Here is a 12,872-nt window from a genome sequence, read left to right as displayed (position 1 = left end):
CCTGCCTCAGTGGTGACTTGCAGGCTGACTTATGTTGAGGCCAATGGGACCTTTGGCATTCTGGACCGCAGTACTGCAAAGACATAGTGATTAGTGAGTTACAGTGCAAATGTTTCTCATACTCCAGGCTGAACGCACATTTACGAGACGGCAGCCCTTGCACGTGAATCTCCCTCTTTTTTGCAACGGACGTGTCGGACTCGAAGTTGGCGCAGACAAATCTTGGTGCTGCCATAAGTATGGTCAAATTAGTGCTTAAGCACGTATCCAAGGCACTGAAATTCAACGGTATCGCCCAGCGGAACGAAAGTCAGTATAAACTCGGAGAGAGTTAAGTGATTAAATTACTAGCACCGAGGTGGGATAATGGAGGAGGGGATGTAACGCGAAGTAAAAACGAAGAAACCAAACGACTGGAGGCTGCTCTCAGTGATTGAGATGGAGAATTCTGCAAATTCAGTCATGTCTTTATTACTGGTCTTTCAGAAGCGAACCTCAAATCAGTCATCGAATGGCCATGCCTTTTCCCAGCCAATTTTCTCTTCTTCGGAATTTGCGAGCTGTTGAATTAACTCTGTTTTAACATGCCTGAGAAGCTCCCTAACTTCATCATACCGCTCAGGCGGCACGATTCCTTTCTCTGGCCACAGTTCACCCAGAGACTCTTTCACGCCCCGCATCAGTCCCATGCTTCGGGATGCCTTATCTGCATCTTCGTGAATAGAGCTGACCTCGCCGGTAGTATATTGCAAAGGAAATGGTGGATTTCCGGAAACCTGTACGCCTGGGAGACATGGCCACTCTTCTTCAAGCTCAAGGAGCCTTGCCCGGTATAGAGCTTCCCCATCGATTAGCAGATTCTGAGCGAATAGCATCATGTCAAAGCTCGATGTCTGCTGAAACTCCATAGCTTTGAACAGCCTCTTATTCTTGCCGTAAGTGAGCTTTCTATACAGAGTTGCGAGAGACATGTTCAAATAAAGCCTTTCGGCCTTTATCTTTTCATCAGCATTGAGTTGATCAAAGTCGTGTGGGAAGTCCGGTGGACTAAGACCAGTTGCTGGAGGGCCATCATAGTCAAGAAAATATGGTTGACGTGCATGGTCAAAAAGAGGTAAAACCTCACTGGACTGCCAGTCAATGATGCCTACAACCTCAGATAGATTTTCGGGATTAACAAAAATATTCGCAACGTGGAGATCAGGGTTCCATAAGAATGCGGATGATATTGAGTCATCCGTTGGGAGGAAGAAATGCACCATGCGGAGATAGTCCCGAATAGCAGCTATTTTCTTCGATGGTGAGCGACGGTATGTGCCGGGACCGTATAAGCCCAGGAGTGACCGGGGTAATTGGGGCATTTCCTGTACACAGGCAAGTTCTCGGAACCCAATTGCTAATTTGTATCCGTACAGCTTATTCCCTGGAGCCGTATCAGCAGGAGATATTGACAGGCTGGTAAGGAAATCTTACAGGGGCCCCGATCGAAGTCCACGTCGATCCTACCGTCGTCAAGGAACCCTCTTCCTGTTGATGGACCGATAGCAAATCGGTCGTCTTTTTACTGAGACCCGTCTTCATTCACGAGGATGCAGCCACTACTTTGCAAGTCTTTGGAATAATATAGACTCCCATATTTGGTGAACGACTTCGACATCCAGGCTTTTTGATATCTGGCTATTGTCTTGACAAGCTCAAATCTCTGCTTGATATCCATCCGTGGCCAAACATTATCAAGCTGAACACCTCGAACCTTCTCCATGATGATGTATTCTGCACCAATTGGGTTCTCACTTGCGTTTGAGCTCCAAGCCAAAACTTTCGGCACTGGAGTGCTCAGCTTATTTATTACCTACCATTGGGAATTAGACACGCAGGTGAAGAGTGTAGAAAGGTATGAAGCTTGCTTACTTACAAAATCCATCGTTGCCACTTCACTGGCTGTGGTATAGTGTGGCCGCCCGGCATTCGGATTTGGCACCTTGCCTACAATTTGTGTACCGTCCTGCATGGTGAAGAGGAAAGCTTTATTGAACATTCCGTGCAGAAGTCTCTCAACATCAACACATTGATCGTGTGAAAAGCCGACTGATTCAGCCGCACGCTTTGCTAGCTCACTTATATTGAATCTTACCCGGCGTGTGGCCATTTCGTGATCTTCGTTTACCAAGAAGCGACCTCTTGTGTAGTCATACGAGTCAGGATCGCATTCCAACTAAAGGGGCATGACTGGCTGAGGTTTGTCCGGGATGGAAAGGTTGGACGGTGGAACGTTCGCCTTTGACCGCGTAACAGCGGAACAGGCTTGCGTAGCATCATGAAAGAATCCCAATATATTGGTGCTACATTGGGAGAGCATCAAGTGGAATGGATTATGGATGGAGATCCCCTCCAATTTGGCTGGCGGGAGGATATCGTGAAGGTGATACAGACACGTGACCCTGCATGGCAGTTCGCAGAGGAGAAGGGATGGAAGGGCTGCCTGAAAAAGTAAACATACCGGAGAGATATCGAGAGTTGGGTTATGTGTGGAATGACCCTTTTCATTATCAATTCCTTGCTACTTTTGCTCACTACAAAACCACAGTACTACCTTCACGCCGTTGCAAATCTTTTGGTCGAAGTAGACGCAACTCTTTTGCTATTACTGGGTACCTATTGGGGTATTATCACAATGCCGATTAAAACTGTTACTCGCCTTGTGACAGCTTCAGAAGCGGAATATCTCCGAGAAATAGAAGTAAAAATGGTAAATTACTTTTTAGCAAAAAGTAAGTCATTTCGCGACAATATCCAGCATCATCAGAAGCAAATTTATTCCGAGTGACCCTGCAGCAGGCCTGGGCGAAAGCTATGGTCATTGGACAATGGCTCTGGCCGATCGTTTCTAGATGGAGATAAGCGCCGCGGAGTACTATATCCCTGTCAACACAAGGTTTGTTGATGTCTCGGGGAGCATGTCGGAGAAAGATTCAGACCCTAGAAAGGGTGCACAAGCCCTTACTCTCAATATGCCCATACATTTGATCTATCTATAATGTATGATCATCGATTGCTCGCATTCGCGAACGAGATAAGGGGAAAGTGGGCTGCCGCGAGCTGAAGTTCACTGCCGATCAGACTATTTATAGTTGACTAGAGGCAGATATGTGGATTTCGGAGAAAATAATAACATATGGGACTCATGGGAGGAGACTTGGACGGTGACCAATATGCAATAGGTGCTGGCTTTCCAATGCTGCTCTGATGATAGAATATTTGGCTTCACAGCGTCAATACCCGTCTATCCGTCCTGTCCTAACTCGTTTCCCCACGCCAAGGAGAAGAGGATGCTACACCCGGCGGAGAGCCGGCGAAAGCATCGGAGGAGTTGATCCTTCACTGACACCATGACAGCAGAATACTACATTGTAGAAGATAACATTGATGAACGAGCAGTGACCTGCCTCTTCAGGATAGCCCAAAGCTGCAGAAACCAAGGGATTGGCCCGATTAGCTAGTGGCTTATCTAGAAAGCGGGGGGAGAAGCTACCAAAATGACGAAATAGGAGCAGAACTATCACTTCTGCTAGCCGTGCCAAGAGCCAGGAAAGGGGAAGCAGGAAGGCGGGTGGAGCCGGTCAGGCTGGGCGGTTCCTGAGGTTGCACTCGAGTGGCACCAACTTGTTCTCCCGCCTCCCGCCTAGCCAATCATAAGAAGCCCGGTCCTGGCACGATCTTGGCGGGAATGGTGCAAACCAGCCAGCCAAACAACTGGTTTGTTGGACGCCCTGCGAGACACTGAAATCTTGGGCAGTCTGGCAAAAACAAAGCAAGCAGCACAGAAACTCAGCGGAATGATGGGACATCCCTGTCGATCAGCCGGACAGTGTGGCGCTAGTGTCACCTCCAGCTTCGGCTACACTCGCAGCGGACCCAATCAGCGCCCCTCCCAGCCCCCGATACAGTAAGGGTATGCACATCGCAGTCTTAATCGCCTGCAGTGGCAGTAAAGATAGTCCTGCTGCTGAATGATCCCCCCATAACAAATAAATAAAGATTACTACTTATCTCTCGTCCCTTTCACCTCCCCTTTGCCGTCTTCTTCCCCTCATCTTCGTCTCTCCAACACCCTTTCACCATGTTATCCTCCCTCCTTAGCCAGGGAGCAGCCGTATCCCTCGCGGTATTGTCGCTGCTCCCTTCGCCTGTAGCCGCGGAGATCTTCGAGAAGCTGTCCGGCGTCCCCAATGGTGAGTTACAAACATCAATTCCTCGACCCGGGCCAAATACTAACGTGAGTTCTTCAATTACTACCAGGCTGGAGATACGCCAACAATCCTCACGGCAACGAGATCATTCGTCTTCAAATCGCCCTTCAGCAGCACGATGTTGCCGGTTTCGAACAAGCCGTGATGGACATGTCCACCCCCGGTCACGCCGACTATGGAAAGCATTTCCGCACACATGATGAGATGAAGCGCATGCTCCTCCCCAGCGACACTGCCGTCGACTCAGTCCGCGACTGGCTGGAATCCGCCGGAGTCCACAATATCCAGGTCGACGCCGACTGGGTCAAGTTCCATACCACTGTCGACAAGGCCAATGCCCTGTTGGATGCCGACTTCAAGTGGTATGTCAGCGACGCCAAGCACATTCGTCGTCTACGTACCCTGCAATACTCCATCCCCGACGCCTTGGTCTCGCACATCAACATGATCCAGCCCACCACTCGCTTTGGCCAGATCCAGCCGAACCGTGCCACCATGCGCAGCAAGCCTAAGCACGCCGACGAGACATTCCTGACCGCAGCCACCCTGGCCCAGAACACGTCCCACTGCGACTCCATCATCACGCCGCACTGTCTGAAGCAGCTCTACAATATCGGTGATTACCAGGCCGATCCCAAGTCCGGTAGCAAGGTCGGCTTCGCCAGTTACCTCGAAGAATACGCCCGGTATGCCGATCTCGAAAGGTTCGAGCAGCACCTGGCTCCCAACGCCATCGGCCAGAACTTCAGCGTCGTCCAGTTCAACGGCGGCCTCAACGACCAGCTTTCATTGAGCGACAGCGGCGAAGCCAACCTCGACCTGCAGTACATCCTGGGTGTCAGCTCTCCCGTCCCGATCACCGAATACAGCACTGGCGGACGCGGCGAACTAGTCCCCGACCTGAGCTCCCCGGATCCCAACGACAACAGCAACGAGCCCTACCTCGACTTCCTCCAGGGTATCCTCAAGCTCAACAACTCCGACCTCCCCCAAGTCATCTCTACCTCCTACGGCGAAGACGAACAGGTAGGTCCCCTTTCATCCCCCAAAACTACCCCAACTAACCACCCCTCCCACAACAGACCATTCCCGTCCCCTACGCCCGCACCGTCTGCAACCTCTACGCCCAACTCGGCAGCCGCGGCGTCTCCGTAATCTTCTCGAGCGGTGACTCCGGCGTCGGCGCCGCCTGTCTCACCAACGACGGCACCAACCGCACCCACTTCCCTCCTCAATTCCCGGCCTCCTGCCCCTGGGTAACCTCCGTCGGTGCCACCTCCAAAACCTCCCCTGAACAAGCCGTCTCCTTCTCCTCAGGCGGCTTCTCCGACCTCTGGCCCCGCCCCTCCTACCAACAGGCTGCCGTCCAAACCTACCTCACCCAACACCTGGGCAACAAGTTCTCAGGCCTCTTCAACGCCTCCGGCCGCGCCTTCCCCGACGTCGCCGCGCAGGGCGAGAACTACGCAGTCTACGACAAGGGCATGCTTGGCCAGTTCGACGGGACAAGTTGCTCCGCGCCGACGTTCAGTGGTGTTATTGCCTTGTTGAATGACGCCAGACTAAGAGCGGGTTTGCCCGTTATGGGATTCCTGAACCCGTTCCTTTACGGTGTGGGTAGTGAGAGCGGCGCGTTGAATGATATCGTGAAGGGCGGAAGTGTGGGTTGTGATGGTAGGAATCGGTTTGGAGGCACGCCCAATGGAAGTCCCGTTGTGCCGTTCGCTAGTTGGAATGCGACCACTGGGTGGGATCCAGTTTCTGGGCTGGGAACGCCGGATTTTGCGAAGTTGAAGGGAGTCGCGTTGGGTGAAGCTAAGGCGTATGGTAATTAAGAGTGGGATGGGGGTAAGGGATTTTCTTTTCGTTGTGAATATTAGGTCAATTGTGTGGATAACTTTCATACATAATTCTTCAAACTGTGATAATCTGGAAGAAATGTTTGATGAGTGTGATTTGCTTATGTGAGCTGGTTGTAGTGTGTAACGAATATTAATTGAGTGGAGGGTATTAAAAAACTAAAATTATGTACAAAGGTTAACCCATGCAGTCGTAACCCATAATGCAAAGCTCTACTCTATCTGTATCGGTAGCAGATAAAAGTGTATGCAGTGTGTATCTGTCAATGACGCAATCAAGCGGGCACACCACCAGTGCCAAACAGCTCCATCTTGATGCGATCCGCGCTCACTCCCTCGGCAGCCAGCTTGCCCTTCACATCCAGCATGAACGACTCGGGACCACACACGTAGTACTGCGTTGTGGCATCGTCCAGGAACAGGTCCTTCTTAAAATCCAGCTTGCTCAGGTCCAGGCGACCGGCAAAGTCGTAGTCTTCACCCTGTTTGTCCTCGGCAGCCGGGTGGCTGGTGAAGAAGAAGGCCTGCAAGTTAGGCACCTTGGTGGCCAGCTCGCGGATCTGGGGCTTGAAGGCACGGGCGGCGGAGGTGCGAGCGCCGTGAATGAAGGAGATTTTGCGCTGTGTCTCAGACTCGGTCTCGAGGAGGGTGTTCAGGATCGAGGTGAGCGGGGTCAGACCCACACCGGCTGCCAAGAGAACGATGGGGCTGGAGCTCTGCTTCTCCGCATCGGACAGGAAGAAGTCACCCTGGGGGTGCGACACCTTGATGATGTCGCCTTCCTTCTTGAGATCGTGCAGGATGTTAGACACGAGGCCAGGGTGGGCTTCAGCACCCGGTTCGGTGGCATTAAGGCCAGCCTCCTTCTTCACAGAGATCCGGTAGTAGTCGGAGCGGGGCTTGTCACTGAGAGAGTATTGTCTGGCTTGAGGGTGGTTGAGTTGGGGGACGAAGAGCTGGATGGAAATGTACTGTCCGGGACGGAAAGAGGGAAGGGGCTTGCCATCAACAGGCTCGAGGTAGAAGGAGGTGATCTCGGAAGATTCAGGCACCTTCTTGGCAATGCGGAAATCGCGGAACTCGGTCCATCCGTCGGCCTCCTTGTAGAGGGCAGATTCGCGGTTGATCATGATATCAGCGAGTTGGAAGTAAGCGGCGGCCCACGCGTCCTTGATGGCGGGGGTGAAGGCGTCACCAAGGACTTCGCCCATGGCCTCGAGCAAGAACTTGCCGACGATGTTGTAGTGCTCGGGCTGGATGTAGAGGGAGGCATGCTTGTTGCAGATGAGCTCGACTGCGGGGCCGAGAGCACCAAGGTTGTCGATGTTGGCGGCGTAGGCGAAGACAGCGCCGGCGAGGGCGCGGGGTTGGTGGCCGTTCACTTGGTTGGATGAGTTGAAGATGGCATTCAGCTCAGGGTGCGCGGCGAGCATGTTCTTGTAGAAGACGCTGGTAACAGCATTGCCATGCTCCTTGATCACAGGCACGGTGGCCTTGATGATGTCAGTCTGTTCCTGGGTGAGACCCATTGTTTAGTGTGGATGTATCTGCCGCGAACGGGTAGATCTGACAGAACAAATGATGCAAAGAGTACCAAAGGAGAACGAGTCTAAGAAGGATCTTGGAAAATGAAAGGGGAAGAGCACTCTGATGGTGATGGTCTATCCTGGTATTTATAATCCGGTGAGCAATTAGGAGGTGGTCCTTGAGGGCTTTTGTTAGTTCGGGTGGACGGCATGCCGTGGCGGGAGAAGTTTTTTCTTGCTTCCACTTTTTTTTTTGTGTATACTAGTTGAACGGCGCGGCCTTTTGAGCATCTCCGCGGAGAAACTGGGGAAGTACAGAAGGTGCCAGACTAACGCGTCAAATCAGGTTCCAGATGATGCTAAGGCTGTCGATCCGTGATTGGGCTGGGAAAATTTTGAGTGTGAAAAGATAATCGAGTCATTCTCAATTGGTTCAAGGGGCTGTCACTCCTGTCAGATAGAGCAGATCCCCCAGTGGGAGCTGCATATCCGTCACATCCATCACTATTGAGGCATCTGATAAGAAGGCAGACATCTGCGTCTGCAGCTTCTCTGCTGTCATGGCACGCCGAGAACCGTTAGTCACCCAAGAGACAGAATAGCGAGCGAGCTAAAGTCAAAATGACTCGCAGCAAATTATTAATTTGAGGCCTTTGATCAGCCCACCAAATCCCGACGCCCGACCGGAAGTTTTAGGGGGAGCCCGAGAGCAACCGAGTCTCGGCCGTGGGGTGATCCATTCGACGCTCACGAACTCCTCGGGGAGGCCGCTGTTCGAGCTCATCCAGTCACAAAGATGCTGTTAGTCATGTGTGATGCATGATGCCTTTTGAGACAGTACTATTGTACGATACTGCGGCAATGCAGGGACCGACGAGACACCGAGGAAGATGCGAATGATGCAGAGGAAGGAAGTGGCGCTTCTTCTTTCTCTCGGATTAAGGTATCTCCGGGACAAATACCCGCTAGTCCTATCTGGGATGGTTGATCTCACTACTCTCAAAGACAAGTAAGACTACCACAATAGTCTCCTGCTAAGCTCTTGTCTTGGCTACAGGGTGGGAACACCCCACATCTGGCTCGATGCAAAGCATCTGCTCATTCTCATTGTTAACATGTAACGTCAACGATATTGTCCATCCGCTTTCCGCGGTCAATTAATTCTGCGTGGGGCTCTTCCCGAGTTGGACCCCAAAGAGAAATCAAAAAGTATTGCAACCTCAATTCGGCTTCATAAATTTGTGACTCCAGAGAAGAGACTACATGCTAACTAGCTCGTCGTCAGATGGAATTTCCCACAAATGAGGCATGTCGGACTGTACTCCTCCTCTCAACGTAGCCGCTATTGTCTGGTTGCTCAACGCCACAAAGCAAGGTCCAGAACACTCAATGCTCCTCAATCTTCGGCTCAACCATGGTCGCATCCAAGTCGTCTAGCTCATTATTTATGGCTGCTCTTCCCGAGCTCGAGCCAAATCTTCTCCGATAGATGGCTCACCACCTGCGAACCGAGATAATCCTCTTTCAAGCCTCCTGCCGGAAGAGAACGTCATGACGTTTGCTCCAGCTGGAACTGCGGAGCTGACAGCTCGCCCTACCCTGATGCATAAAAGCCGCTCTGTTGCTCTAGCAGCCCACTTTTTTTGGTCGCAAATAGATTCCGCTCACAATCGGCCTTGTTTTTCGAACAATTTGTAAAGAATATCATCATGGGGCCCCCACAATGGTTTCGCAAGCGCAACACCGACGACCAGACGGCTCCCGTCTATAGATCCTCGAATAATCAGCTTCCTATGCTGCACCTCGCCGACACGACGCGGAACAATTTCATCGCCGCCGTCGGGGAATTCGTGGGAACCTTTCTCTTCCTCTTCTTCTCCTTCGCTGGGACGCAGGTGTCTAATACCCCCAAACCAGCGGCTGGGTCTCCTCCAAACACTTCAAACCTGCTATACTCCTCGCTCTGCTTTGGATTCTCGTTGATGGTCAATGTGTGGGCGTTCTATCGAGTGACTGGAGGTCTATTTAACCCCGCAGTATGTTGTACCATGCCAGTTCCGAGATATGTGATTGATCATTATTCTAGGTCACTTTGGCCTTGTGTCTGGTTGGTGGATTGTCTCCCATCCGTGGGGTTATTATTTTCGGGGTTCAGCTCATTGCAGGCATTGCGGCTGCCGGTGTCGTGAGTGCTTTGTTCCCAGGCGACTTGAACGTCGGCACTCGTCTGGGCGGTGGTGCTTCAATCTCACAAGGACTGTTCATCGAAATGTTTTTGACGGCTCAGCTGGTGCTCATTATTATCATGCTGGCTGTTGTGAAACATAAATCCACCTTCCTGGCTCCTGTGGGCATCGGCCTGGTGTTCTTCGTGACTGAGATGGTTGGTAAGTAAATGACTTCCGGTCCAATTGCTGCTAGATCATATGCGACTAACCTCTTCTCCTGTAGGGGACTATTATACTGGCGGCTCACTCAACCCAGCGCGATCGCTCGGTCCTGACGTCATCAACCGCAGTTTCCCCGGGTACCATTGGATCTACTGGGTCGGTCCGCTGCTGGGAAGTCTCCTCGCATGCGGCTTCTTCACCTTCCTCAAGATGTTCCAGTACACCACCGTCAACCCGGGCCAAGACTACAATGAATGGGAAGCCAAGATGGGCTCGGGTGGACCCGGATCGTGGGATATGTCGATGCACCGTCCCTCATATAACTCCGAAGCTACTACGGTAGAGCAGCCGCAATCCCCAACAGCCGGCCGGAGGAACCACACCCCGACCAACTCACAACTGCAGAATAACCCTGATATCCCTAATATCCCTCACGGAGCGGAGCAGGTGTAGACAACCGGGTGTGATGGATGGTGGAATGAAGATTGACGAGGTGCTAGGGGGTGTAAGGTTGACAACAACCGGTTAATTACGTAATTACTTTCTCGGTGTACTTTTTTTATTACTTTCGTTTGATGTTCTGGCCAGGTTCGATGAGAATTTGCACGAATACTCAAGGGTTGGCGTTAGTGGCGTGGTGGTTCGTGTACGGAGTACCGTTTGACGCAATTTGACCATCTCCGCGGGGAGCTCCTATCTCCGCGGCTCTGTAGTCCAAATCAACTTCCGACTTCCGCGACTTCCACGAGACAGGAACAAGTCTTGGCTTCGTTCATTTTTAAAGCGGAATGAATCATTCTCCGTGCAGTGTCACATCCCGGCTTGCGGTGACTTAATCGCTTTCTTCGAAGCCATGATGCATGCTCTAGTAGCAGTACGTAGCGTTACTCTGTAATCAATACCGCATCCATGATTTCTGCATCAGTAATACAGCCAGTGGAATATACTAAGTAATGATCTTGGAACCCCGTTCATCTTTTCTATCGCCGAGACCACCTCCGAAAACGGCACACGTGGTAAATCAATACGGAAGCTGAGTGGGAATCTTGTAGGAAGGTATAAAAGAGGTAGAAGGAGATCTTCTTGATTAGAATTTCGGGGGAAGTAAATCACACAATGAAAGTGTCAAAACCGGATGAATTAAAACTCTGCTGACGGACAAATATATAAATGCTTAATCTCTCCATTTTTAGTCATTGAGGGTGTGTTTTCTAAATCGTTCGAAACTATAGACATAATGTATCTTCAGCAGGGTAACAGTACTTTTACTGAATATAAAGACTAAATAGGATCGAAACGTTTATCTTGACCGGTGTGAGGAGCAGACGAAGGCCTTTTCCCCAAACCGCGTAGATTGAAAGGAGACGAAAGTACATCGCGGAATAACTCTAGTTTGAACGCAGTATAAGATCAGCCTTTGCCCCCATAGGGTAAATCAGCATTCCCACTGGCAAGAGCCAGGGGGTGAGTAGTAGTAGCAGTCGACCGATGACATAGTAGATTATATGACTGGACAACACTGACGAAGTCAAAGGAGTGATCATGACGAAGCATGTTCCAAACCGCAGTTGGCATTGTAAACAGCAACAAGGATGAGTCCGGACTGAACTTGAAGATACCCTCAATCTTGATATCTGCCACATCCCCCGCAATCGATTTTGACAGGCACTGGATGCATTGCTCAACGATATCCGGCACACTGGTCGTGTCTGAGACTATCCGAACAGTAACGAAAACCTTGCCATCTGACAAGTCACCTGCTTTCCGGGGACCTCTACGCTGCCTTGGGCACGCTCCTATAGGGCGAAGGGTGATGGATGGCTTGTTCTTGGCCGGGAAATGTACTGGTATAAGTCCCAGTTGGCTGCCTGGACTGTTTGCATGCGCGGCAAGCTTGGCGTGTATTTGTGATATAGTGATTTCGGCGTCTACTTGACCCAGTAGATCAATGAGTCGCCTTTTCAGGGATACATTGATGCTTCTGGCTGCTGGTGACCCGAATGCCGAGACCGCGAGGTATTCAATATCTTCACAAATCATCGCCGCCCTAGATGGAAACGGCGAGTCCAGTATGAAGACGACATCTCCATCAGTAAAGGCCAGCGCGGTCTCCACGAAACCCCAAGGTAGAGAAACCGTAGGCTCCCTCATCGAGCCCCTATAGTGTTACTTAGATTATTGATAGTAATCTCTGGGGAATTTATTTATCAACCTACTTACATGATACTGACACAGGCATTTGGTATGTCGTAGTACGCATTCGAATGGCCTTCATATACAAAGACGAAGAGTGTGTCCGGGGAGTCATAGATAGAGAGCATCGTTCGAATTTTCGCCTGAATAGCCAAAGCTACCTCCGCTATGGGCGCAGATGGGAGCAAGAAGGAATCTGTTTTGATGCCGTATTTCGTGTTGAAAAGTCGTAGAAGCTCGTCAATATCCTTCCGGTCTAAGTTGTCGTTCTCCCATCGAAGGCTTAGTACAATTCCTTGTTTGTATTGGCGCTTGGAGGGTAAGGCTCTGGTCACACCTTCGTTGATGGCCTTGAGAGCTTCACTGAACGTTTCGGCGTGGCTCAGCGAGTGGACAGTACGGGTAATATAATCATTAGGCATCATGGACGGTATCGGTGACAGAGAGAAGGAAGAATGAGAAATGGAAGATGGGAAAGAGAGTATGAGATGAGATGGATAGCAGAAGGAGACTTTGAGGAGAGATGATGTCTAAAGTGAGGTAATATTGAGGTAGTTTTGTCCAACACTACTACACACTATCATGAGCCGCAGTCCGACCTAGTGTGCTTTAGGTAATGGAACCTCAATATATTATACTTGGCCATCTGGAATT

General features: G+C 50.8%; 5 protein-coding genes across 5 annotated transcripts; 2 read left to right on the top strand and 3 right to left on the bottom strand.

Annotated features, from left to right (window-relative positions):
• Nucleotides 1-500: 500 nt before the first annotated feature.
• AtWU_00805 (phosphotransferase enzyme family protein) lies at nucleotides 501-2,149 on the bottom strand (the record flags this gene model as incomplete). Its single annotated transcript, XM_035495920.1, has 4 exons — nucleotides 501-1,423; nucleotides 1,474-1,502; nucleotides 1,566-1,852; nucleotides 1,916-2,149. 4 exons carry the CDS (start codon nucleotides 2,147-2,149, stop codon nucleotides 501-503), a joined length of 1,473 nt encoding a protein of 490 aa, XP_035351813.1.
• A 1,971-nt stretch (nucleotides 2,150-4,120) lies between these two features.
• On the top strand, nucleotides 4,121-6,085 carry AtWU_00804 (S53 family peptidase; the record flags this gene model as incomplete). The annotated part of the gene is made up of 3 exons (XM_035495919.1): nucleotides 4,121-4,232; nucleotides 4,300-5,276; nucleotides 5,333-6,085. The coding sequence occupies 3 exons, from the start codon at nucleotides 4,121-4,123 to the stop codon at nucleotides 6,083-6,085; spliced, it is 1,842 nt and encodes a 613-aa protein (XP_035351812.1).
• A 299-nt stretch (nucleotides 6,086-6,384) lies between these two features.
• On the bottom strand, nucleotides 6,385-7,638 carry fhpA (flavohemoprotein; the record flags this gene model as incomplete). The annotated part of the gene is made up of 1 exon (XM_035495918.1): nucleotides 6,385-7,638. One exon carries the CDS (start codon nucleotides 7,636-7,638, stop codon nucleotides 6,385-6,387), a length of 1,254 nt encoding a protein of 417 aa, XP_035351811.1.
• A 1,706-nt stretch (nucleotides 7,639-9,344) lies between these two features.
• On the top strand, nucleotides 9,345-10,478 carry AtWU_00802 (aquaporin; the record flags this gene model as incomplete). The annotated part of the gene is made up of 3 exons (XM_035495917.1): nucleotides 9,345-9,671; nucleotides 9,722-10,022; nucleotides 10,087-10,478. The coding sequence occupies 3 exons, from the start codon at nucleotides 9,345-9,347 to the stop codon at nucleotides 10,476-10,478; spliced, it is 1,020 nt and encodes a 339-aa protein (XP_035351810.1).
• A 957-nt stretch (nucleotides 10,479-11,435) lies between these two features.
• On the bottom strand, nucleotides 11,436-12,640 carry AtWU_00801 (uncharacterized protein; the record flags this gene model as incomplete). Its single annotated transcript, XM_035495916.1, has 2 exons — nucleotides 11,436-12,183; nucleotides 12,246-12,640. The coding sequence occupies 2 exons, from the start codon at nucleotides 12,638-12,640 to the stop codon at nucleotides 11,436-11,438; spliced, it is 1,143 nt and encodes a 380-aa protein (XP_035351809.1).
• Between the last annotated feature and the right edge of the window lie 232 nt (nucleotides 12,641-12,872).

This window comes from Aspergillus tubingensis (genome assembly GCF_013340325.1).
Source record: "Aspergillus tubingensis WU-2223L DNA, scaffold_2, whole genome shotgun sequence".
In the NCBI taxonomy this organism is placed as follows: domain Eukaryota; kingdom Fungi; phylum Ascomycota; class Eurotiomycetes; order Eurotiales; family Aspergillaceae; genus Aspergillus; species Aspergillus tubingensis.
This window is presented reverse-complemented; position numbering and strand designations above follow the sequence as displayed.